Raw genomic sequence first — 26,867 nt, 5'->3', positions numbered from 1 at the left:
GCTCTGAATCGTTTAGCTTGTGGGTGTCTGTCCGGCATGCGCTCGCCCACCCTGTCCCCCCGGTGGCAACAATCACTCAACACTTGCTCTCCCAAACCCACCCATTACTTCCCTGGCGTTCAGCTCTCTCCCGCCGAGCTATGGCTCAGGGATTTTACCAGAAACTCTCAGCTACCTTTCAAGGTGTTTTTCTTAGGCAACAAACAGTTCCATCCCTACGAGATATTGCGGTGCTGAGAAAATAATGCATCGCTTCACTTTGCTGCATTCGTTAAGGTCCATTTGGTTTTGAGGACTAGACTCCAAGTGAAGCTACGGTGAGCAGGTGAAGGGACTTAGCACAGGGATGCTGTGGTTTCTAATGGAACTCATGGAAGAACTGAATAATCCGGCCTTGGGGCAGCATCTCAGTGAAAACACACAGCCCGGAGGATCCCTGACAATTTCCACAGGAGGGCAACCCGCTCGAGCCGGCCAGACGCGCCCACAAGTGTCTGTTCCGTGATGTGACCCGCTGAGTGCGTGCGATCAGGGCCCCTCTCCTCTGAGCTTCTAAAGGTGGTTCGGATGGGTCCTGGACTGTAGACACTTCTCAGTATGCAGAGCACTTTCACATATAACCATTTTCAATTGAAAGAAAATAAACCCACAGTCATTGCTTCACTTAAACACACACACACACACACACACACACACACACACACACACACACACTCCTACTCCATTACCACTCAAGTCAGATGTGGAAGGGAGGGAGTAAGAAGTCATTAAAATTCATTTTAAAACTCCTCCTGCCAGACCTAGCAGGTTTGGCTCAGTGGATAGAGCGTTGGCAGGCTGAAGGGTCCAGGGTTAGATTCTGGTCAAGGGCACGTACTGTGGTTGCAGGTTCTATCCCCAGCCCTTGTCAGGGTGTGTGTGGGAGGCAGCCAATCAATGTGTCTCTCTCACATTGGTGTTCCTCTCTCTGCATCACTCCCCCTCCCTTCCACTCTCTCTAAAAATCAATGGAAAAATATCCTCAGGTGAGGGTTAACAAAAAATAAAAACACAAACTACTCATACCAGAAATTATATTAACCTTTGACATGATCATCTTAAAAGCCTATATTTTCTAACGTTGTCATTCTTAGTATTTTTTGTGATCCATTATATATGCCTGTGAGATATGTAATAAATATTTAACTTCTATAAAATATGAGATGTAGTTTTTATTTTCATTGTCTTATAGAGAACTGAGGCTCAGAAAAGTTAAATAGCTCATCTAAGATTTCACATCTAGGAAATATTAGTAAAGATGTTAATTTCTCTCTCAGTCTCTCTCAAGACTATGGTTTTAAAAAAAGTGTTCCTCTTCTAATATGGAAGATGTTTTCCTAAAATATAAAAAAAAAGTGGTTTAAAAAAAAAAAGTATGGCCTTATCTAAGAGCATGTTTGTTTGTTTTTGTCCAAATGAGAGAAAAGTTCTTAAGAACACAAATCCATCAAATTCCCTCTGAAGCTAGCTGGCCTGTTTTATCTTCAGGTGTGGCAGCACCATCTAGTGGTGAAAAAAGACATAGCCCCGTTGAGTGATTTTCTTCATTGGACATCTAACCCCATTTTTAAGGGTGATAGATCAATTTGGGGCTTCCAATTAAAAATAAAATGAGAAAATATGTTTATTTTCTTTACCTGGAAAAATTGAACTAAAATGGAGCCAATTAAAGGAAAAATGTTATTAATTCACAGAGGCAGAAAGTTGGAGACAAACCCATAGGGGACAAAAGACTCCTACAAATACTTAGGAGACAGAAAGAGGATAGAAGGTGGTGACCTAGAACACAGGAAGTTCATGTTTTTCGTTCTCATCAAATTTAACTCCTAACAAAAAAAAAAGAAAAAATTCAGCTCCTAACATTTCCTTTATCAGTAAGCTGTCTAAAATGTACCCCCCAACAGTTAAGTTTGAAGCAGAGACAGACTTACATATTTCTTTGTCATTATGAGATAAATCAAACATCGTGTGTTTAAAGGTTGCAGGATCAATCCCCAGTGTGAGGCGTGCAGGAGGCAGCCAATCAATGATTCTCTCTCATCATTGATGTTTCTATCTCTTTCTCCCTCTCCCTTCCTCTCTGAAATCAATAAAAAATATATTATTTAAAAAAAAGAGAGAGTCAGAGTGGAGCACAGGAATGTCAGTGACACACTCACAATCAGTAAGAGACATAAAGAAAAAGAACACGGTGATGGAATGCTGAGGGAGTATCCTCTGGTGATCTTCCTCAGCCAAAACCGGGATCTCCTCAGTAGTATCAATGTAGTAAAAGGAGAAAACTGTGTAGAGTCACTTACAGAGGTGCATACGTGTTTAGGATCAGAGAAATGTTGAAAAGCTCCATGTGAAAATCAACTCCTTCTGACTTTTCATACCTGAACGCCAGTTAACTTATCTTCAGATGTGGCAGCACCATCTAGTGGCGAAAATATCAGACACAGACCTATTGAGTGACTTTCTTCATTGGACAACTAACCCCATTTATAGGGTGACATTCATTTGGGGCTTAGGAAGTCTCAACCAAATGAGGGATAAACTAGTAAAAAAGATGTAGTGAGAAAGAAAATGTGCTACACATAGCCTTTACAGGGTACGATTTTCATAGCATGAAGTTTGAAATGTGGTATTTATTGATATACTAGTGGCCCAGTGCACAAAATTCATGCACATTAAAAGGGAATTAATTAGAGGAAATATTTTAATTTTTTGCCCTTTCTCTATAATAGAAGTGTCAGAGATGAAAGAAAATTAGTAAAATGTATATGAAAATCTGCCTCCTGTCAGAGTCTGGGGCACGCCGTGGGACCCAGAATCAAGTCCCTGCCCACCGCGCACACCTTGAAATTGCGTGAGACCCAGACCTGGCCAGCCCCACCCCTGTCAAGCCCTGCAGGGTGGGAGGCGCAGCATCAGGTCCCCCGGCCTGGCGCCGGGTGGGGGGCACAGCCTCAGGTCCCCCATCAAGCCCCACCAGGCAGGGGGCGAAGCCTCAGGTCCCACGGTCCAGCCGCAGGTCCCCCAGTACCGGAGCAAGGGTGTGATGATCATTTGTATATTAGCTCTTTATTACATAGGACTAGAGGCCTGGTGCACGAAATTCGTGCACTTGGGGGGAGGTCTCTCAGCCCAGCCTGCCCCCTCTCACAGACTGGGAGCCTTCAGAGGATGTCCCACTGACGGAAGTCTCAACCAAATGAGGGATAAACTAGTAAAAAAGATGTAGTGAGAAAGAAAATGTGCTACACATAGCCTTTACAGGGTACGATTTTCATTTTCATCCTTATGGGGAGCACGCCTAAGCCTCAGTCTGGCCTCCCTCTGTGGGAGGTGACTGGGCTGATCAGGGGAAGGCGCCAGCCCCATCATCCCACTGCTGCTGCCACTGCCGGCCACCGCAGCCACCAAGGTGTTTTCATCAACACAGACTCCAGTCCCTTCACCACGAAAAAATTACAACTTTCTTTAGGCATTTTCAAGATGTGTCTTTCATAGGATATGACATTTCTTTCTTTCTTCTTCTTCTTTTTTTTTTTTATCCTCACTGGAGGATATGTTTCCATTGATTTTTAGAGAGCTTGGAAGAGAGAGGAAGAGACAGAGAGAAACATCAATGTGAGAGGGACACTTCGATTGGTTGCCTCCTGCATGAGCCCTGACCTGGGCCCCGGCCAGGGAGGAGCCTGAAACCTAGGTACATGCCCTTGATCAGAATCGAACCCGGACCCTGCAGTCAGCAGGCTGAAGCTCTATCCTCTGAGCCAAACTGGCTAGGGTAGTATATTACATTTCTTAGCCCTCCAGCAGCGGACCTTAGTTTTTTCCTCCAGGAGTGAGATGGAAAAACCCTAGATCATCTTCTTGGATTCTTATTACCCAAGTTACCAGGAACACTGTGAGTGGCGGCGTACAGGGAGCTTAGCCAATGAGCGGTCAGAAAAGGTGTTTCCTCTGCAGCTCATGAGCAGAGGCCTCCCTGCGTTGTGTCCGCTGGGCTGGGGGCGTGCCCCAAGCTGCCTGGCAGCTGCTGGGAGCACACCCCCAGCCCAGCAGCCCTGCCTTGTGTCCGCAGCCCTCCCGCCCTCCACGGCCAGGGCGCAAGACACTGGCATCGTCGCCAGGGTGACAACACCAGCATCCCGCCCTGGCCACTATGGGTGCCGCCATCTTTGTGTCAGAGTGACAGTTAATTTGCATATTACCCTTTTATTAGATTAGATGTCAGTTGTTACAAATTTTGGATCTGTGAAAGCACATGGGGGCAATTTCTAGATTTATCAAGATTTCTACAACTTAGGAAACGTGGCAGATGGTGCCTCCTGCAGCATTGTTTTTTTCCAGTTTCCTACTAATTTAGCATGAAGACACCTCCAGCAAGCCTCTTCTGAAAACATGGCCACACCGTAAACAGAGCATTTACGTGGCTGGGTAACTGGTGAGAAATGGTGAATGTTGAACTTGGCTTTTTACATGTCCGCATTATTTAATTTTATTTTAAAATGTGTAGTATTGTTGTAATTACATTAAAACAAGCCACCAAAACAATCATCTAAATCAGCGTGTGGTGAGCAGTCAACCCACCCCTCCCTTTTCAGTGTTTGGCAGTATTCTCCACTGCATCGCAAGTCTTTCTGGTGACCAGTGGGAGGCAGGAGGAGGTCTGAGCCTAGCTATTTACAAGCAAGTCCTATTTCCTTCACTTTTTTTTTTCCTCCAGGATTGTGCCAGAAAATAGGCTGGAATCAGACAGTTCTAAAAGCTGACATCTCAGCCTGCAGTTGATCTTACTGGCCACCAGGTGACGCCTGTGTGCATCTGCTGGGAAAGATTTGAGTAACAATTTTTAGAAATTTTGAGAAATTTGGGACGATTGACAAGTCATGAGATGAACTCATAGAGAAAGGGAGTTTAGGTGTTTCTGGACACATTTTTTATGAACAGATCAGAATCTAAGTTTCTAAAGGGCCGATACTTGTATTTCAAATACCTATCCATGTTGGGCATAAGGTAAATGCTAATATTTTTGGAACCAAAGATCTATGAAAATAGTACTCTTTTATGTAAAGAGAACTAGAGTTTCTCCATTTGGCATTCTTAATCATCATATATTATCAACAATATGGTGCAGAAGTGGCATAATATTTTAAAAAAATTAAATTTACTAGAATCTGTAAAATTAAAAATGAAAATAGTGCTAGTCAGGTAGCTCGGTTGGGTAGGGCATTGTACCAGGGTTTGGGGCACATACAGGTAGCAACCAATGAATGCCTCAATGGGTAGAACAACAAATTGAGGTTTTTCTCTCTCTCAAATCAATGAATTTAAAAAAAGAATGAAAATAACCTAAGGACAGACTGCATTGTCCCAGTAAATACATGGATACCTTTCACTTCATGAAATTTGTTTCCCTGCAGACCCTACTGAGCTCTTAATTTTGAAAAGTGAACAAATTGGAGGTAACATAAAATTATCTGTTGATATTTATCTTGATAGGTGGTCATTCTATAGATATTTATTGAGTAAGTGTTATACATATGAGATGCTAGAATCATTCCAATGTTTTGACTTGGGGTGAGAGGATGGCTTTTATGTGTCTTGCATTTACCAGCTAGTTTACATGATTTATGAATGTGCCTGAAATAAAAGGTATAATTATTTTGAGTCTCATCTGCTGATTTGTCTCTTCCTTTCCTCATTTCTGGCAACTTTATCTCTACTTACAAATCCTCCAACTCTAGAATTAGTTATATCAGACTAGAGGCCTGGTGCATGAAAATTTGTGCACAGGGGTAGGGGGGGTTCCCTCAGCCCGGCCTGCCCCCTCTCACAGTTCAGGAGCCCTCAGGTGATGTCCTACTGACGGCTTAGGCCCGCTCACCATGGCCGATTGGGAAGGCACCACCCCCATCATCCCCTCGCTGCTGCTGCCTCTGGCCTCCCCCTGCGGGAGGCGACCCAACAATCAGGGGAAGGCGACGCCCCCATCACGCCTCTGCTGCTGCCACTGTCAGCTTCATGGCTGCCTGAGCCTCAGCCCTCGCAGCCTCTGCAGTTTGCCTGAGCCTTGGGCCCTGGGCAGTGGCAGCCGCCATCCACGGCTTGCCTGGGCCTCAGGCTGCTGCTGCAGCTTTGTCCAGAAGGATGCAGCATCAAGTCTCCGCCCACCCACACGTGCCTACCGCGCACGCAGCCTTCTGCTGATCGGTCGTTACGGCGTGATGGCATGACAAACACTAGCATATTAGCTCTTTATTATATAGGATTAGTTGCTAGAATCAATTTTAATCAGAAAAAGAGTATTCAACCAGGTTCAGTCCCACTTCCACGTGGCCTTTGCATCACAATCCTTGTGTCAATCTGAAATGAATGCTATACTGGTTTTCCCAGGCTGCCATACTTCAAACTGGGTGGCTTTAAACAGTATAAGTGTATTCTCTCACAGTTCTGGAGACTAGAAGTCCCAAATCAGGATGTCACCAAGGTCATGCCCCCTCCAAAACCTTTAGGGGAGGATTCTTTCTTGCCTCTTCCAGCTTCTGATACCCTCAGGCATTTGTTGGCTTGTGGACATATCACTCAAATCTCTGCCTCCATTGCCACATGGGCTGTCTTCTGAGTCTTTGTGCTTCACATAGCATTCTGCTGTGTCTTTTCTCCTCTTCTTATAAAAACATCAGTCATATTGGACTAAGGACTCACTTTACTCCAGTATGTCCTCATCTCAATTACATCTGCACACTGGACCCTATTCCCAAATAAAGTCACAGTCTGAGGTTCCAACAGTTTAAACTTCAACATGTTTGGGGGGGATGGGGTGACACAATTCAACCCATAAATTACTTAACTACATAGTGTTTCAGTTTCCTCATCTGGACAAAAATACCTACTTTATGGGATTTTCTGAGAATTAAATGTGGTGCTTATCACATTTTGAAATTAAATCTATATTCTTTTCACTATCCTAAGTTGTGACAAAAAGCTTAAGGATACATTTAATATTGGTGACCAACCAAAAGCTATTTGGAGGCAGGTATGCAAGAGAGCTCATGTAACTGAGCTGGGTCACAATTGTCTTCTCTATTTAAAAACATAGACAGGCAGTCCTCGGGTTACGTCGGACTCGACGTACGTCGTTTTGTGGTTATGTCGCCATCTCCCATTTATTTATAAAAGAAAAAGTTCCATCATTTTGACGTATATACATATGTGCTTTATGTTTTTTATTATTTATTTACCACAAGTAAAGGTCAGGAATTGTTATATTTCTTTAAAAATTGTTTTTACTGTTTCACTTCATTACTGCTGTGTATGTGCTCCATGTGAGTGACGTAGGTGCTTATGTAGGTGGGTTCCGACTTACGACGAAAACTGCATTACGTCACGCCGGAGGAACGTATCTCCGACGTAACCCGAGGACCTACTGTATAGTGTCATCCAAAAGTGTATACACACTTTAACAGTTGATAGCTCAAATTTGAAAATTAAGTGTATTTTAATCAACACTGTCTTTATAATTATTCAATGTGTGTATACATTTTGGGGTGACACCCTATACATTAAACATTAATTAAATGTTGGCATCTAAACATTGGCTTAGGAAGAAAAATCATGTGATCCAGCCAATAACCACATTGCAGAGCAGTGCTAGTCAACTGAGTTATTGCCGTTTGTCCTTGGTCCACCTGTGTGAGTTTGCCTTATTTGTTCCCCTTTCGATAGATGAAGCTAGCCCCTAGGAAAGATTATTTTTAGTTCTTGAGCTCTGGGAAAATTACTTGACTTTGTTCCTTCTCTTCCTTTTTCAAACTTCTATTACATGGACGTTAAAACTTCCATGTCTCAAATTTCCCCTCCTATTTTGACTGTATTGATCTCTGCACTGTGTTCAGGAAAGCGCCCCACTCGACTCTCCACCTCATTTATTCTTTAACTCATCCTGTGTAGCTCATCTACTTGCTTATTTTTATGATTCACTCATTGAATGCTTCGATGGTGTCAGGGACTATTTGAAAAGTATTAAATTCCCAGATCCTTTTGGAATTGCACATTCTCAAACCTAAGGATATTGAGTTTGTCGTCTTGTTTAGAGTTTTATCTCAAATTTCTAGGATTTGATTATTCACTTTCTCATTTGGGATCCCTATTCATTTGGGGTCGCTCATTCAGTCAACCCCGTGGACTATGGGGTCACGCTGGAACACACGGCTGTGTGAGCAAGGTCACACAGGTCCTATGGGGATCTGTACTAGTTAAGGCTCCATAGGTCTTCCTGGGCCCAATACCCACATTCAGTGCTTTAGCCTGAGAACAATTGCTGCTGCCACCTGCTGCCCAGCCCAAGTGGAGGAGGAGCCAATGACCCAGCTGTGTCAAGGGTAGCCTCCCCACGGGATCTTCCAGAGCTTTCCAAGACACTCCCCAATCGGGGGCTTCCCTCCAGTCCTCCGTTTCTGTGAAGCTATTTTCTCCTCTGGTCTCCTGTATCAGCTTTGTTTCCATACCTCAGAAGCTCCTCCACAGCACTGGTCAACTGACAATGCCATTAGACTTCATTTTCACAATGCCATTAGACTTCATTTTCACAATGCCATTAGACTTCATTTTCACAATGCCATTAGACTTCATTTTCACAATGCCATTAGACTTCATTTTCACAATGCCATTAGACTTCATTTTCCTTACTGTCCCTTTTTTCTATTTGGGGAGGAAAGGAAGGCAAAGGTATCCAATACCTTACCCCATTTCCCTTCTTGACTGGCATTTATTTCAATTCTGCTCAGTGGTCAGCACGTCTTAGAGATCAAATCTGTCTAAATGCTGGACACTGGCCCTAGCATTTGGGAGAGGATATTTTGTATTTAATTCAGTTATCGTGTGAGTGCCAGAAGCAGAGGAGGAGGAAAATGCTATGGAGTTCAGAGTTCCAGCTGAGTGAAGGCCTCCAAGCTGGACCCTGGAAAGCAGGAAGAACCGGACATGTAGAGACAGGTGTAAAGGAGACAAGAGCAGCAACTAGCTACTTTGGCTTGAAATGTCAAACTCATCATAGAACTTAGTCACTTAATGTGGTAAGGGGGGAAAGTGTCAGATTCCTTTGCTCTTTCTGTAAGCATACTTTTAAAAATGTATGTTTATTGATTTCAGAGAGGAAGAGAGAGGGAGATAGAAACATCAATAATGAGAGATAATCATTGATTGCCTGCCTCTTGCATGTCCCACGCTGGGGATCGAGCCCACAACCTGGACATGTACACTGACCGGAATCGAACTGTGACCTCCTGGTTCATTGGTCAACGTTCAACCACTGAGCCATGGCTGTAAGGATATTTTTTGTATAAATCTATAGACAGCAACTATCAGAAATCATCTATCACAAAATTAAGGTCAGATGATAAATAAAACCCATGGAATTCCTATTAGTACATGTGTATAGAGACCACTTAAAGCCCATTTGTGTTGGTGTGTGCTCACACATGTGTGTACTTCAGGCACACGTTACAGATGTAGATTCAAGACCATGTAACTCATACTGCCACCTGATACATATTTGGAGAACTATACAGGTAAACTCTGAACTCCTACTACCCAGACACCGTTTAACGGCATTTAATAGTTTATTACAAGAAAGTGTAACCTAACAATTCAGAACTACTGAGAAGGTGCTTTGGGAAGCGGCCCGCTCTTTAGACAATTTTTCTGCAGAACTAATGAACATTCTCAATCAGCATAACTGAGGGGTAAGGGGTGGTCCTCGAGGCAGTCATTTCTGAGCATATTTTTTATATCAACATTCAATATTAAAAGATGGTTTGGAAAATCCTAGCTGGGGGAGTGGGGACCTAAATGGTCAAGTCCATTTAACCAAGAGAAGCCCCAAATGGGCAATACGTATTTAACCTCATTATAAAGGGACGTGGATTTTTAAAAGGTTGAAAAATAGTGCTTTAGAGGATGGTTCTAGGGCCTTAAGTCACTGCATTTGACCAAGAAAAGTACTTTGAAAGCTCGTGTTAATGTCTCATGGCACAAACTGAGCAAAACCCAACGGTGCCTTCACTCTGCAGTTTGATTCCCCCACTGACTGTTTTCACAATGACCTAAAATTAAGAAAAATTTGTTATGAATTTAGCTTTTATTCAAAATTAAATAAGCAAAAGCAAGTTTTTCCGAAACTTTTACAAATTACTTACATAAAAGAAAGTTAATAGGGACAGTCCTAAGTTTGCAACAAATAATTACAAAAGTGTCTAGGGCAGCATGAGTATAAACCACGTCACAGCATGGTGATCTAACTGTCATATGAGTAAGGCATAACTAACATTTGCACCGAGACCAGAATTAGAAAACAAAACAGACTGTAAAAGCTTAGTTCTACATTAAGCTTCTTCTCTTCCCTCAGGTCCTTTATGGGTTTGAACTATGTCATTGTTTTAAACAGACACATCATGTCAAACTATAAATTACATAGATGGGCAGTTAATGGGAAAAGCCCCCTAAAAGGTACAAACTTAACTGGTACTGAATTGAGTTCTCCATTTGCCTTTATGTACAATTAAATGTAAACCATATTTTCACAGTTTTGAGTGTTTTGTGAGTAGGTGCACAGTACCATGTCAGGTTTGCAATTGTTCCTGAAAACTGGCTCTAGGTTTTGCACCCCTATCGGCCACTGGGGTGCACGTATTTACATAAATAGGAAAGTATCATAGTCAATGGTCAAGACAGTTCAGCAAGAGCAGGATTTCCAACAGAGTGATACACAATACCATAGTTTACATACCTGTGCAAATAGAAGTATTTGGACAGAGAAATCTGAGGCAAATTCAATTCGCAAAAACTTGTATCGCCACTGTTGTAAACTTGGGCAGTAAATGACCCTCGGCAAGCTCTGCTCTCTATGGCTTTTTTTTTTCTTTTAAAATCTTAAAGCCAGAGAAAATGCACACATACTACCCACACGCTCGCGCACACACACTCCACACGCATACACAGTTCTCATTTCATTTTAGAATACGGTACATAGTGCAACTTCATCACAATGTAGAGGTTTAACACATTTGCTGTGTGTTTTCCTGTGCAAGTTCTTAGTGGTCTAAATCCTAGTTGAGGGTATTCATTTGCAGAACCACATGATTCTGGAGGTTGAGGAAATAAAAAAAAACACAAGAGTTTCCATCCATTTTTCAAACCAGCACTGGATGTGCAAAGGCAGCGGACAACCTGGCCATCGGCACAGCCAGGTGAGGGTGACTTTAAAGGAAGATCCAAGCAGTCAGTTACTTAGATTGGTCTCTAGAAAAATAGGTCAGGATATGCTGTATCTTTGTCAACCGTTCCTTCAAAGACTTCATTGACAAAACTGACAGCTGGTATCGGGGATCCACAGGGAGAACTGCAAGAAGCCACCAACACCAGGCAGGTCCGTTAGGAGTCGCCTAAACATAATCAACATTTCATAGGATTAATAAAACAAGTATCCATGTGATAACAACAGCAACCACCCACCAACAAGCTAGTCTTGACTGAGCATTTTTCCCTATCAAGTCCTATCTCAAATTCTTTAAACAATCATGCAAGGAAGGCTTTTGCTATACCCATATAAAATGGGAAAACTGGACCTCAGAAGTGCAATACAAATTGTCCGAGATCTCTCAGCTCATACGTGGCAGAGCCAACATTCAAACCCAGACCTGATTCCACGGCCCACACTCTTTCCTCTGCGGGAACTGCTCAAAGCAGGGTTTCCTCAAGCTCAGGTGGCTGGCATTTGAGGCCAGATGATTGATTGTTATGAGAACCGTCCTGGGCATCATGGCCTGCTGAGCAGCACCCCTGCCCTCTATCAGCAGCACCTCCCTAGTTGTGACAGTTAAAGTTGTCTCCAGATATTGCCAAATGTCCCATGGGGGCAAAATTGTCCCTATTTGAGAAATGCTTTCTTAACATGCATATTTAAAACTTCTTTAAAAATATGTTTTTATTGATTTCAGAGAGGAAGGGAGAGCCTGAAACATCAATGATGGGAATAGCTGATCGGCTACCTCTTGCATGGCTCCCTACTGGGGATCGAGCCCACAACTTGTGCCCTTGACCAGAATCGAACCGGGGACCCGTCAGCCCGCAGGCCGACGCTCTATCTACTGAGCCAAACCGGCTAGGGCTAAAACACTTCTTTAAAGTTAGTTGGTATTTTGAAATTGCTTCAAAGAATTGTGGACTCCTCAGAAAGCTAGAAGTCCCCCTGATGCTGTAAGGGCTGACTACTGGCTATTGAAAGAACAGGAATTTATACAAAAGAATTGTTAAGCCACCTTTACTACAGTTGAACTGCTTCCTATTGAACCTGAAAGTTCAGAATGACAAAAGGAGCTGTATCGGTGTTGGTCTCAGTGCACTCTTAGAGTCAAACTAGATTTCTACATTTATGTATTGTCTGTGCTCTAGTCAGCACCACAACCACCTCCTTCTGCACATCAGAGACATCAGAAAACTACATTCCCCAGAACCCCCTTCCCCAGATGGTTCCAGGTTAGACTGGCCAATGAGAGGCACTCCTGTGTGAGATATGTAAGTTGGAAAAGAGGAAGCCATTACTCTCTGGAGATTGTTGCCAAGTTTGGGCAGATGTGAGATTTACAGAAGCTTCCAGAGAACTCCTGAAAAACACCTGCTCTGCGGCTGCAGCTGAGACACTAGGCAACACCGGGGCAGGCCCAGGTCTGTGGTGGCAGATTCTCTGACCACTGACGATGTCCCCGATCTTCTCCAAGCCGGGGCGTTCGATCTACATCCTACAAGAAACCCTTCATTCCAGGAGCAGACTGGGGGGCTCTTCTTTCCCTCACTGAATCTTGCCTTATACAGACTAACAGACGGCAGAGGTGGAGGACAGGGCAATAAAAGGTGAGGGTGGTAAAGGCTATGGGAAAGCAATGCTGAATTTTTCTACAAGTTGGTTTGTTAGCATTTAAAGTTTCTTTATTCAATTTTGTGCTTATCAAAAGCTTTTCTATTAAGCTTAATCAGATTCAGGTAGACAGGATAAAACAAACATACTAGACACAGAGTAAGTGCTCAATTAGGAGATGGTCTAATGCTGAAATTTCAAGTTCAGGGGAAGGACTCAGCTGGGATTCAGACAGACTTGCACTGACCTTTGAGCACTGAGCTGAGAGGCAGTCTGCACCACAGTGGGACCTGTTCTCTCTCCATCTTCATATTTACTTATAGTCATTCCTTTATGAAATCTATTACCTTCTGACAACAAACATTTTCTTCTCTTTAATTCAAAATGCTTATGCCTAAAAGTCAGTGCTTTGATGCATCTAAGCTCAGATTTTCCAGGCTGGGGACCCTTCTTTCCTGCCTCTCACTGTGCCTACTGCACAGATCTCTTGCCCAGAGAATGCCTGATACACATTAATTAGATTAAGCTTAAAAGCAAACCCTAAGTACCTGAGCTAGACCATAAGGACAGCAGTTTCCAAGGAGTGCAGCGTTAAACATGAAGAGACAAAAATGAATTTAACTGCCAGGCTGAAAGTTGGGAATAAAAGGTGGTGAGAAAAAAATTTTGAAAGTACAGAAAATGATACATCTACATCTCTCAACTGTCCCAGAACGACGGCTGACTGGCTCAAAGGTGCAGCTGTCTCACAGTCACAATTAACCCGATGGTACCACGTCCCGTTTTTAATGCCTTATTTCTCCTTCTTGAAAAGGGCCCCTCAGTTAAGGGTTTGACCTTTCCTGGCCTTTACTCCTACGGGCATCACAGCCAACACCTACTCACCCGCTCCCATATCAAATGCAGGGGGCACCACTGAGCTAGAGAATACAGGCATGATTCCAAAGACGGGGATAAAGGAGATGCTATGTAAAAAGGACAACAACAAAAAAAAAACCTTAAAAACCTACTCACAAGGGTTTATTAAAAAAATGTGATACTTTTGGAAACAACATCAAAGCCATCTTACCTGAAGGTTTTCCTCCCTCCTGGGCATTGATCCAAAGTGCTGAAGAATTTGGCTTCGAAATCTGTCTCTTAAATTCTGAAACCAGCTGCAGGCTTGAGAATAGACCAAATCATGAAGCTGCCTGAGACTCTCTATCTCATCTTCATTCTCCACCTAGGAATACAACAGTCAGTAAGACCTCTGTGTCTAAGCTGCCTTGTCTAGTATCACCAACCCCATAGACATCTGAAAAAACTGAAAAATAGGGACTACCTATTTCAGTGCTGGATATAAGAGTATTATTCTTATACAATACATACCATATATTTCTGTCTCACATAATACAGTACTACCGGACCCTCCTAACAACCCCCAATTAGGAGGAGGAGTAAGACTGTGAGGGAGTTCTTAGACCAAGGCCTACTCCAATTGAGAATTCCCTTGGTCTTTATGGATCAGTGGCTTTTGAAAGCAGTGGAACAAAAAGAGCAGGAGTCCAGCTGCTACAATAAAAGGAAAGAGAGGGAAGGGGATTAAGGTGCAGATGACAGGGCAGAAAGCGGAACAGGATTTTCCACCACAGAATGGGGTCAAAAACAAAAAATTTTAGAAAATCACTTAGCATATAAAAAGGCAGAGAATAATTTATGCAGTGATGAACGTCTCCTGCTGTAAAGGCCCAAGGCTGTGGCTACCTCCATCACCCTGCAGACTGCTGGATCATGGCAGTACCAATTAAATGCATCAGCCTTGCAGCCTGCGACCCAGAGTGGTCTCACGAATGCAGGTGGAAGATGGAGCATTAGCTCACCCACCTCACATTGATTGCCTTAATGCACACTTCTCTCCCACTCACTGCCTGCCAGGGAGCGCTCTAGTCCACACACATGAACACTTCCCAGCAAATACCAGGCTGACTCAGCCATTCACACTCAAGGATGACTCAAGAGGAAAACAACAAAAGAACTCTAAAAACATTCTGAGATATAAAGGGTGAGTCTACAGCACAAAAGAGACAAAAAAACCCATGCTTTTTATTTTTTAAAGATCCGAAATAAAACACAAAACAAGTTTAAAAGGCATCTACTTTTGCACAACAATGAGAATACATTTCATGCCACTAAACTGTACACTTATAAAAGGTCAAAATTCAACCCACTGCACCTGTTAGGTGCCTGCCTTGCAAATACACACACACACACACACACACACACACACATTCTGGGGGCTGTGCTGGCTGCTGAGCCTGGAGAACAAGAGTATCTAGGTCTGGTCTCCCAGGTTCTCTGGGAACTCACAATGATTAAGAACAAGATAAGAAAAAGGTAAGCTGAAACGAATCTGCATAAGCATTGCCGAGGGTCTCTGAGAGGAAGAAACTGTTTTATCTGCCTGGATGCCTGTACAATGCCCAGGACAGAGTACACCACGGTGTGCTGGAAAACAACACTGTGTAATACCTTAACATCTTCCAGATATTCAATGTCTGCAGTGCAATATCCATCTTTCATTCCTCTTTTTAAAACCTTAAACCGCTTTCCTCCAACCGTATCCACCACAGACCTTCCATCAGGTAAAAAATGTACATTTCTAATTTGTAACATACAACCATAATCTGCAAAACTAAAAGAAAAATTCTAATTAATATCAAAGTTCAAGCAATAAACACACATGTTCTCAACAATATTCAAGGAAAGTTCCAATGTAAATAAAAATATTTAAAAGTACACAAAAAGCATACCCATTCTGGGTGTCACTGACACACATCCCAAACTGTTTAGTTCCAGTTTGTATGCTTCTTCGAATCATCAATCTATATCTTGGCTCAAATACATGAAGAGGGCAAGGCACAGTGGGGTAGGCTATAGTGCAAACAAATATTGGGACATTCTTGGTCAAGCTGAAGAAGAGAAAAGTGTCATTATTATATGTCAGAATTTATAAGCAAAATGAGTGAAGCTTGCCACAGTAATAAATTCATATCAAACAAAAAGAAAGTAGACCTAAATAAGGTAACTTTTATTCTTGGCAAAAAAAGAATCAGTCCACTCACGTGGATACAATGTTAGCACTAAAGCAATGTTTGTGATCCTCTTATGCACACAAGTGAGCAAGTCCACCTGAATTCGAGCTGCCACGTTATCATACAGAGCTCAGTATCTTTATTAATCCAAAAGTAATGGACTAGAATTCTATTCTATATTTAAAATCTCTCTAAAATATCTGTAACAAGACTGAGTTAATATCTTTTATCCGTAAAACACTCTTAGTCACTCTTAGATAACAGTAAGAAAAAAAGAATTCCCAGAAAATACAAAATGCAAATCATTAAAAATTCTTAGGCATTAAAAATATTTTCAAACTATTAAAATAGGTAATTAAATAACATTTTTCCAGGTAATTAAAATGATACATTTTCCGTTGCCAGATTTGCAGAAAATGAGAGGATGCAGGCAGTGCCCAGCTTTGACAAGGGCTGGGGAAGCTGGCAGTGCAGGGGGCAGACTGGAACAGTACAGCCATGCTGAAGAAGCATGTGGCAATATACATCAAAAACTTTTTTAAATGTTCACATCCTTTGAACCAACAGGCTCACTTTTTCCCACAAGTACTAAGACTGTTCAATGCAGCACTGTGTACAGTAGCCAAAACTTAGAAGCAAAAAGACTAACAAAATAAATCATGACATAGCCATAACATGGTATACATTTAAATGTCTATATTAATGGGAAAGAGGTGGTGGACTATGAATAAAATGATCCCATCTGTGTTTAAGATGTATTTATATATATTACAACATAAAAGGATATATGCCAAAATGCCAAAGGAAGCTTCCTTGGTTTGGGTTACCCATTACGGCTTTTCCCCTGCTCACTTATATTTTCCAATTTTCCTTCAAAAAGACCATAAGTTACAAAAATTAATATCGAATAAAAACATGTTTAATGTACAAGTGCTAGTTACTCTACTTTTAAAACTGTATTTTACCATCACTGCACTCTCCTTATGAACTAAGAACTTGGAAAAAAAAAAAAAACAATAGACCCATTAGTTAGCAAAACTTGTAAGGACAGAGGAGGACCCGTCCCTTAAGGAAAACAGCCTGATCAGTGAGCAGCAAGGTGCCCTCAAGCTTCCCTCTGTCACCTCAGCTCCCCTCCCGTTACTACCGGCTGTCATTCACCTCATTCACTGATTGCACTGCTCTGTGGGGGGTCTGGTGTGTCACTGTTTTAAGAATTTGAAGTATCTCTGCAGCTTTCTTATAGGCAGCTTTTTGCACTGTTGATCAAAAAGCTTCATAATCTGCACTTCAGAATATTTTCTATCATAGAACCACACAATAAAATATCAGTTCCACGAGAAGACAAATCATATCGATTTCCATAAAGAAAAGATCCAAAGTATTTTACTGACGGCCACGGCCCAATTTGGAGGGCACATACTAAAAAAGAAGAGTCTACGCCCTGGCTGGTTTGGCTCAGTGAATAGAGCGTCAGCCTGCAGACTGAAGGGTCCTAGGTTTGATTCCGGTCAAGGGCACATGCCTAGGTTACAGGCTCGATCCCCAGTAGGGCATGTATAGGAGGCAGCAGATCAATGATTCTCTCATTGATGTTTCTATCTTTCTCTCCCCTCCCCCTCTTCCTTCCTCTCTGAAATCAATAAAAATATATTTTTTTTTAAAAAAGAGTCTACAAACACAATTAAATTTTTTTTAGAAGTGAATATAAAATTTCTCAGTTTATAATTTAAAATAAAGGAACCCAAAAGTTGTTCAGTAAAAACAGCATACAAAAATTGCAATTTTGTTCTTTAGTGTGTCTAGTTAAAAGAAAATGAAAGGAGCCTGGCTGGGTGTGACTCAGTGGTTGAGGGTTGACCTATGAACCAGGAGGTTACAGTCGATTCTTGGTCTGGTAAGGGCGGTCGATTCCTGGTCTGGTCAGGGCACGTGCCCAGATTTCGGGCTCGATCCCCAGTAGGGAGCGTGCAGGAGGCAGCCAATCAATGATTCTCATCATTGATGCTTCTCTCTCTCTCTTCCTCTCTGAAATCAATATATATATATATATATGTATGTGTGTGTGTGTGTGTATTTTTTTAAAGACAGAATTAAAGAAAATGAAAGGAAAAGAGTTAAGAAATTAAAAACCTATGAAAGAAATTTAGAGACTCAAATGACTGGTCAAAGAGGGAAAGACGTAGGTGAAGAAAAGTACAAGAAAGAAAGGTGTACAGAGCAACAAAACTAGGACCAACCTACCCAGCCCCAATCAGCCCTGAAGTACTCTTAATAATGATCTGTTCCACTAAATCCCAAAGTTACCTCCAGGGTTTTCACTTTCCTGTGACTAGCTCGATTCTGCAAGTCAATATTTTCATTAATTGAGAATTTGTCCCCTAAGTTACCTCCCTACCCTTTTCCAATTTCAGGACTCAACGCCCCACCTTCCAAACCTCTAATTGGCTAAACCTGCTGCCAATCCTGGCCATTTGTCTCCTGCCTTCCTCCTACACTGCCTTGATACCTGAGGTAGCTGTTCCCAGCAACCACTGTTCGTAGCTCCACCTCTCCATTCCAGATTCCACTGCCTGATGTCACTCTAAGAAACCCTCCCCCACCTAAAATGCTGCTTAAATGAGTCAATAATTCCCAGTAGAACATCTGGAAGTTACCAAATGAACTTTTAAAAAATTCTGTTTAGGACAGGGGAAGCTGACCAATATTTGTTTGAAATATGCCTCTGATTCATTATATGGGTTGAACTAAAGGAGGGATCCAGCTTGCCACGAGAAGGTTTCTCCTGTTTTCAAGGGTAGTAGTTTGTAATTTGATTGTGTTTTTATGAGAAGAAACTTACTGTGAGAGTTCAGCAGTTTCTTCATCATATATTTTTTTTCTCTCAGACAGCTCATCAGGCAGATACTTCACTATTAATTCTTCCAACAGCTGTGTGACACAGTACCTCCTATCTGCTAGATACTAAAAGACAATATTATTTTACATTCCAATTCTTTTTCCTACAGTATAAAACAGGCAAAACAATTTAGCTGATACAGTCAAGCCTTTTTACATATTTATACAGTCAATCTGAATTAACCCAATTAGTGAGGGGAACCTTACAATGGATGATGCTACACAGGCCACCTGTCTGAGGATTCGCTCAAGAGCATAAAGCTGCATGGTGGCAGCTTGAGCCACACCCTATGTAAGGCCCGTGTCTTGCTCTGATCACAAATCCTTTAGCAGCTGTCAGCCCTGCCTGCATCTCCCACACAGAAGGCCAATCTGCATCTGGAAGCTCATGCGTACCTGAAACTAGCATTTTAACTGAAAAACAAAAATAAGGTAAGGAATAAAGAAAATGACGCATTTGCCTTATTTTTAAAAAGCAAAAACTACACATACACCCTTTTTTGTTCCCTATTTCAGTAGCAGAGTTTACAGCAAATTTTTTTCTTTCAGATTCTCCTTCTCCTATCACCTTACTATACTCAGACCTCGTCAAGAGGTTGCTTTCCCCAGATGACCCCTGTATGTATAAAGGGGACATTTTACCACTCCCTCAGCCTCTGAGCAACCGCCCCTCATGCATTTGGTGTCACTGTTCCAACTGCTAGAAGCAATCTCTTATACTGTTGCCTGTGAAAAGCCCATCGATCTTTTACGGTCTGGCTCCAATTTTACCTTTTTCATAAACTCTTTCTTAATTATTGTTCTGTCTCCCAAGAAAAAGGCAGTTACCACACCCTGCACTGTGTAACACGGACAGGAATACAACACATCTCTGTAACTGAACTAAACACTGCACAGGGGAAGGGACCAGGTCAGAGTGTACGCACAGAACTTTGTGCAAAGTAAATGCCCAGTACAAATTTATTTAATAAAAGTAGTGAGGAAAAACTCTTAGGAGACCACGAGAACATAAGATAAAGAGAGGTCATCCTTTAATCTGTAGATCCAGCATAAATAAAGGTTTTGTCATTATCCAATGAAAAATAAGAGTAGTGCCCGGCTGGCATGGCTCCGTGCTTGAATGTCAACCTATGAACCAGGAAGTCATGGTTCGATTCCTGGTCAGGGCACATGCCCGATTGTGGGCTCGATCCCTAGTGTGGGTTGTGCAGGAGGAAGCTTATCAATGATTCTCTCTCATCATTGATATTTCTCTCTCTCCCTTTCCCTTCCTCTCTGAAATCATTAATAAAAATATATATTTTTTAATAAAAAAGAAATATATATATTTTTAATAGAGTAGGAAATATGAGAATGTAGGAGATGGGTAGTAGTGGTTTTCAAATCTTAGCATGAATCAGGGCTTGTTAAAATGCAGCTGCTGTGTCCCACCCGAGTTTCTGATTTAGTGGCTCTCGAGTGGGGTCTAGGTAATCGGATGCTGCTGGTCAGGGGAACACACTTTGAGAACCACTAAAGAGTGGTACTCTTGAGCAGGTAATGTAGATACAGATAACTGATGAGTTTATTATAAAATTAATCAAATTATAGACATTATAAAGGCAATGTTATTACCATTTTTCTATTAAACTAATAAAGATGTTATAAAACTTAATACTCAGGTATTAAATTTGGGGAAATATGGCTTCTCTTACATTCCTGATAGGAATCTAAATTTGTACATTTCTAGGGACCTACGCAATTGGGCACTTGGTTTTAACCCTTTGCACTCGCTTGCTTTTTTCTCGATTCCTTTATTCTACTCGGGATTTAATTTTTTAAATACCCCAGATTTTACAAAGCGCGGCAGTAGAATAAAAAACTGGAGTTTCTTTTCATACAAACTTATTTATTTGGATTTTTTTATATTTCAAATTATTGATACATTCAAAGAGTAATTTTAATCTCGACATCCGAGTGCAAAAGGTTAAGAGTCTTTTAAAAATAAAAGACTAGTTTAAGCTAGTAATTTACCCTAAGGAAAGAGTCAAAGACATAACACATGGTATATAAAAAAAGAGAAAAAACAATTTACAAATCCAACAATAGGGAAATATCAAGTCAATATATTACTATACTGCTATAAGATATATTCAAATGAAAAAATGAGCAAAATAAAATCACAAGTAGGAAAGACGTACAACTGTAGAGCATATCAATTTAATTCTTTAAAATATATATTTAGCTTATGCAAATTACATTATACAAGGTATTTTCAAAGTCAGGACACAAGATAAAGTTATTTTTAAATAATATGCTAGTTATATTTTTAAATATGCGTATTTTCTTTCAAACACCTTTTTTTAAGGTGAGGTATCTCTAAATTTAAAGCTACATACCTAATTATTAATCTAAAATAAAGCATACTAAATATATTAGAGCCCTGGCCAATGTGGCTCAGTGGGTAGGAGCATTGTCCCATACACGGAGAGGTGGCAGGTTTGATTCCCAGTCAAGGCATATATCTAGGTTGCAGGTTCAATCCCAGGTCAGGGCACATGCAGGAGGCAATCAACTGATGTTTCTCTCTCTCTCTCTCCCTCCTCCCCTCCCTCCTTTCCTCGCTCTAAAATCAGTAAAAATATAAAATAAAAATATATTAGAGAATACTAAAAACTCTGGGAACACAGGAAAGCATATTTAGAATACTTCACCTGAAAACAGTATTTAGTTGAACATGCGATTAACAAATTCTTTGGGAATAAGTTTATATTGTTTCTTGACTTTGTGAACGTTCTGTACGTGGTTTTGTTTTTTACATATCAGCTTGTTCTAAAAGACACATATCAAACATAATGCACATATATATATATTTGTATATAGGAAATAGCTCTGTATGTTTGATAGCAAAATGGTTTTATCAATTTCTTATTCATATCTGGAAGACACTTTTTCTTTAAAACAACCCTGTTAACTACCAGAGATAGGACTGCTCTCCCCTGACCAATGCTACCTGTGCAGCTGGAGCGCAGAATTCCAAGGCTTTGGCCTCACTCAGAGGGCCTCCAGCTGCGATGCACGACGGAGAGGGTGTTGTCCTCCGACCTGGGATCTGCTGCTTTCCTCACACAGCTATTGGCGCTGACCCCGACTCTACAAGAAGCGCTGTGGAAGCTGTGCCTCCCCTCCTTCCCAGCCTTCCCCTTTCCAGAGCTGTCCTGTCCAACATGGCAGCCACCAGTCAGTGTGCCTACTTAAATGAACTATAATACAATTCCTCAGTCACATTAACTACATTTCAAGTGCTTAATATTCGCATGTGGCTAGTAGCGACATGTTGGATAGCACAGAAATAGAGCATTTCCATCAATGCACAAAGTCTACTGAACAGAGCTGTTCCAGATGTTAATGGGACTGAAATAGGCCAGAAATCCAGCCTACTCTTGGGGGTTTCCCCAATATCGTCATCATTAATATTGAACCAATTCCTGACCTGGTACTTGATTATATACCCTCTTTGCTAAAAACATTTAAGTACCAGGGGCTTGGTCTCCAGGACCTCTCTGCTTTCCCTACCCGCCCTAACCTCACTTTCTCCAACACTAACGTGGTACTGAGGCATCATCCTTTGCAGTCACTCAGCATATATAATGTAATTCGTTCTGAACATCATAATCACTATTTCTATGGCTGATCAGAAATAAAACCATGTTGCCAAACTTGAGACCAATAAACAGATAAAATGTTTACCTCTTTTAAGCTTTCTTTGCAAAGGGGACAATATGGTGTATGATCTAAACAACGCTCAAGACAATTCTTACAGAATGAGTGTCCACAAGGGGTTGTTACTGGCTCGAAAAACAACCTGAAATCAACCAAAATGCATGAAGTACATATTAGTTTTCACATTAAACTGTTTATTTAAAAAAAATGGACAAACTATTAATAGAACCATAACACTAATCCCTATTTAGAGAAGGAGGAAGGAGGGTCTGATGGGTAGAAGAAAAGGAAGGGGGCAGGCAATTACACAAAACGTTCCTGAAGAACTTTTTAAACATTCTCTATCAAAACCTGCCAACCTCCCAGAGCTGCACTAACACTACAACAACCACTCGCCCCACGTGGCGCTGAGCACTTGAAATGTGGCCAGTCCAAACGAAGATGCATCATAAATGTAAAATACACACCAGATTTTCAAGACTTAATGTAAAATATATCATTCATAACCACTAAATAGCCTTCATATAGATTCTTATTTTCTTATCTCTTTGAAATTAGTTTTCTTAATAAGCTTATAAAAGGCATACTCTGTAAAATTCATTAAAAGGAATAATCCAATAAATGTTATAGTTAAATACTAAAGAAATATTAGGCTTAATACCACAGGCAATACTCAGATAATATGGGAAAACTAGTTTTACTAACAGTATGATTTCCTGAAACACATCTGAATTTCCTGGAAGTATTATTAGATATATAGGTACTTCAGAAATTGTCTGGACTAATCCCCCCACCTCATAAAGGAAGAACCCTAGGCTCCAGTTAGAGACTTGCTTGGGAATACAGCCAGTTACCACCAGCCTTGTGGGGCCAGTTCCAGGTCTCCTGACTCTTCGGGCCCTGTTCCTCTGACGCCACACAACTCATGTAAGCGGAAAATGTTCTTTCCAAACCATCAGTCTTTTAGAATTCTAAGCACTCCACATAATGAAAATCCTTATCCAATGGTTCTTTAACGAGTCAGACACACGCAGTACAGAATTAGAACTCTTACTCAAATATAAAATCATGGGTATTTCTAAGTTTTAAAAATAATACGTACAGCCTTTATAGAACTTCACAATTTTCCAGGAACTTTTTATATTTAAGTCATTTGATTCTTATAACACTGTGAGAAAGGCTATGCAAACACTTTCTAAATAAGGAAACCAGAGGTTCATATATTAAAGTTATTTGTCCAAAGTATGAAAGGTCAAGCTAGGAGTAAAATTAGCACATTTAGTTCACTTACATTATCTATTATTACAGAGTAGGTTATCTTTATCTACCCTGTATTTTATTTACATTAATATAAAATATTCATCTTGTAAAAAAATCTTTCATACCTCATGCAGAGAGAACACTCAAAATCTGAGACGTCTATTAATTCCTCTGGGATGTCGCCATAAGTTAATGAAAAGGTACAGACCTCATTGGGCGTTTCTATTTAAACAAAGAAACGACAGGGTTATTTTGGTGGGAAAGTTTAAAGGTTATTCTAAATAAACAAATGTTTTATATGAGTGCAGTGAAATGTTTACCTCCTTGCTTTTTAAGCTTATTTCTTCCATCTTCATTGACAATCACGTCCTGTTCTGAGAGAGACAGCTTTCTTTTCAGGAGAGCACCTTTTTCTTGAACAGAGAGCAAAGGTTCTGAGGACACTCGTTTTAAGCAATCCTCTCTGGCTGGCATTTCTGTGGAATTTATAGCCTGTGCTGACCGAGCACGGTTTAAGCTTCCTTTGACAGGTTCTGCTGAGGCCTCAGGTATTTCTTCATTCTACAAAAATACAGTAACAAGACTATCTGTATTTCTTCGCTATCCTTTACTGCTCTCACCAAGAATCAAACCAAAATGAAATTTCAATAATTTATAATGTCCATTTTAACTGTTCATTTAACAGCACCAACTTTTTAAAATACTGTATGTTTTTCTTTATTGATTTCAGAGAGGAAGGAAGAGGGAGAGAGAGAGATGGAAACATCAATGATGAGAGAAAAATCATTGATCAGCTGTCTCCTGCATACCCCCTACTGGGAATCGAGCCCATGACCTGGGCATGTACCCTGACTGGGAATCGAACCATGACTCCTGCCTTGTTCATGGGTCAATGTTCCACCACTGAGCCACACACCCTGGCCAGGCCAACAGCACCAACTTTTAATTCTAAAACGCTGGCAAGTAAATTATTTTTGCCAGCACTTATATAACCCTAGACATCCAGTTAACCTATATTATAATGAGGCTTAAGCAGTTATACTAATATAATTGTTCCTACTCTGAGGAAACTAAAATAAATACAATGTTCCCCATTTTCCAAGAGACTAAAACATTTCTAACATGGTAGAATCAACATCATTAAAATGTCCATACTACCCAAAGCAATCTACAGATTCAATGCAATCCCCATTAAAATACCAACGGCACACTTCAAAGATCTAGAACAAACTCTACAAAAATTCATCTGGAATAAAAAGACCCGGAATAGCCACAGCAATCCTGAGAAAGAAGAACAAAGTTGGAGGGATCACAATACCAGAAATCAAGCTATATTACCAAGCCACAGTTCTCAAAACTGCCTGGTACAGGCACAAGAACAGTCATATAGACCAATGGAACAGAACAGAGAACCCAGAAATGGAACCAAGCCATTATGCTCAATTAATATTTGACAAAGGAGGCAAGAGCATACAATGGAGTCAAGACTGTCTTTAATAAATGGTGCTGGGAAATTTGGTCAGATACATGAAAAAAATGAAACTAGATCACCAACTTACACTATACACAAAAACAAACTCAAAATGGCTAAAGGACTTAAATGTAAGATGGGAAACCATAAAAATCCTACAAGACTCCATAGGCAGCAAAATAGCAGACATATGTTGTAGCAATATCTTTTTTTTTTTTTAATATATTTTATTGATTTTTTACAGAGAGGAAAGGAGAGGGATAGAGAGTTAGAAACATCGATGAGAGAGAAACATCCATCAGCTGCCTCTTGCACAGTCCCTACTGGGTATGTGCCCGCAACCAAGGTACATGCCCTTGACCAGAATCGAACCTGGGACCCTCGAGTCCGCAGGCCGATGCTCTATCCACTGAGCCAAACCAGTTAGGACTGTAGCAATATCTTTAATTACACAGCTCCTAGGGCAATGGAGACTAAGGAGAAAATAAACAAATGGGACTACATCAAAATAAAAAGCTTCTGCACAGCAAAAGAAGCCATCAACAAAACAACAAGAAAGCACAGTGCATGGGGGAACATATTTGCCAATGATATTTCAGATAAGGGTTTAATCTCCAAATTTTACAGAGAACTCATACAACTTAACAAAAGAAAGATAAACGATCCAATAAAAAACGGGCAAAGGACCTAAATAGATTTTTCGAAAGAGGACATACAGAAGGCCAAGAGACATATGAAAACATGCTCAAAGTCACTAATCATCCAAGAGATGCAAAACAACAATTCGGTACCATCTCACACCTGTCAGTATGGCTATCATCAACAAATGACAAGTGCTGACGAGGATGTGGCGAAAAGGAACCCTCGTGCACTGCTGGTGGGAACGCAGACTGGTGCAGACACTGAGAAAGACAGTATGGAGTTTCCTCAAAAAGTTAAAAATGGAACTCCCATTTGACCCACTAATCCCACTTCTAGGAATATATCCTAAGAAACTAGAAACACCAATCAGAAAGGATATACGCACCCCTATGTTCATAGCAGCACAATTTACTGATCAGCACGGGAGCTTTGACCTGCTCCGTCTCCGACCTGGGCCGGTTCACCCCTCCTTAGGCAACCTGTTGGCCCCCCGCTCCCGGGAGGTCACCATATTGATGCCGAACTTAGTGCGGACACCCGATCGGCATAGCGCACTACAGCCCAGAACTCCTGGGCTCAAGCGATCCTCCAGCCTCAGCCTCCCGAGTAGCTGGGACTACAGGCGCGCACCACCGCGCCCGGCCACAATTTACAATAGCTAAGATTTGGAAACAATCTAAGTGCCCATCAGCAGATGAGTGGATTAAAAAACTGGTACATCTACACAATGGAATACTACGCTGCTGTAAAAAAGAAGGAACTTTTACCATTTGCAACAGCATGGATGGCACTGGAGAGCATTATGCTAAGCGAAATAAGCCAGTCGGAGAAAGATAAATATCACAGGATCTCACTCATATATGGGATATAATGATTA

The 26,867-nt window shown here is 41.1% G+C and overlaps 1 protein-coding gene across 1 annotated transcript in view; it reads right to left on the bottom strand.

Annotated features, from left to right (window-relative positions):
- Positions 1–9,627: 9,627 nt before the first annotated feature.
- LONRF1 (LON peptidase N-terminal domain and ring finger 1) overlaps positions 9,628–26,867 on the bottom strand; it is a 31,358-nt gene continuing 14,118 nt past the window's right edge. The window contains exons 5-12 of the mRNA XM_079778923.1: positions 24,198–24,438; positions 24,003–24,099; positions 22,645–22,759; positions 18,860–18,981; positions 15,736–15,894; positions 15,455–15,617; positions 14,016–14,168; positions 9,628–11,474 (exon numbers count right to left, since the gene is read on the bottom strand). Of these exons, the coding sequence (XP_079635049.1) occupies positions 11,316–11,474; positions 14,016–14,168; positions 15,455–15,617; positions 15,736–15,894; positions 18,860–18,981; positions 22,645–22,759; positions 24,003–24,099; positions 24,198–24,438 (1,209 nt within the window). The 3' untranslated portion in view covers positions 9,628–11,315. The remainder of the gene's footprint in view (positions 11,475–14,015; positions 14,169–15,454; positions 15,618–15,735; positions 15,895–18,859; positions 18,982–22,644; positions 22,760–24,002; positions 24,100–24,197; positions 24,439–26,867) is intronic.

The sequence above is a fragment of the Cnephaeus nilssonii genome, assembly GCF_951640355.1.
Source record: "Cnephaeus nilssonii genome assembly, chromosome: 8".
NCBI lineage: Eukaryota > Metazoa > Chordata > Mammalia > Chiroptera > Vespertilionidae > Cnephaeus > Cnephaeus nilssonii.
The sequence above is the reverse complement of the archived record's forward strand: the minus strand, read 5'-3'. Positions and strand labels throughout refer to the sequence as shown.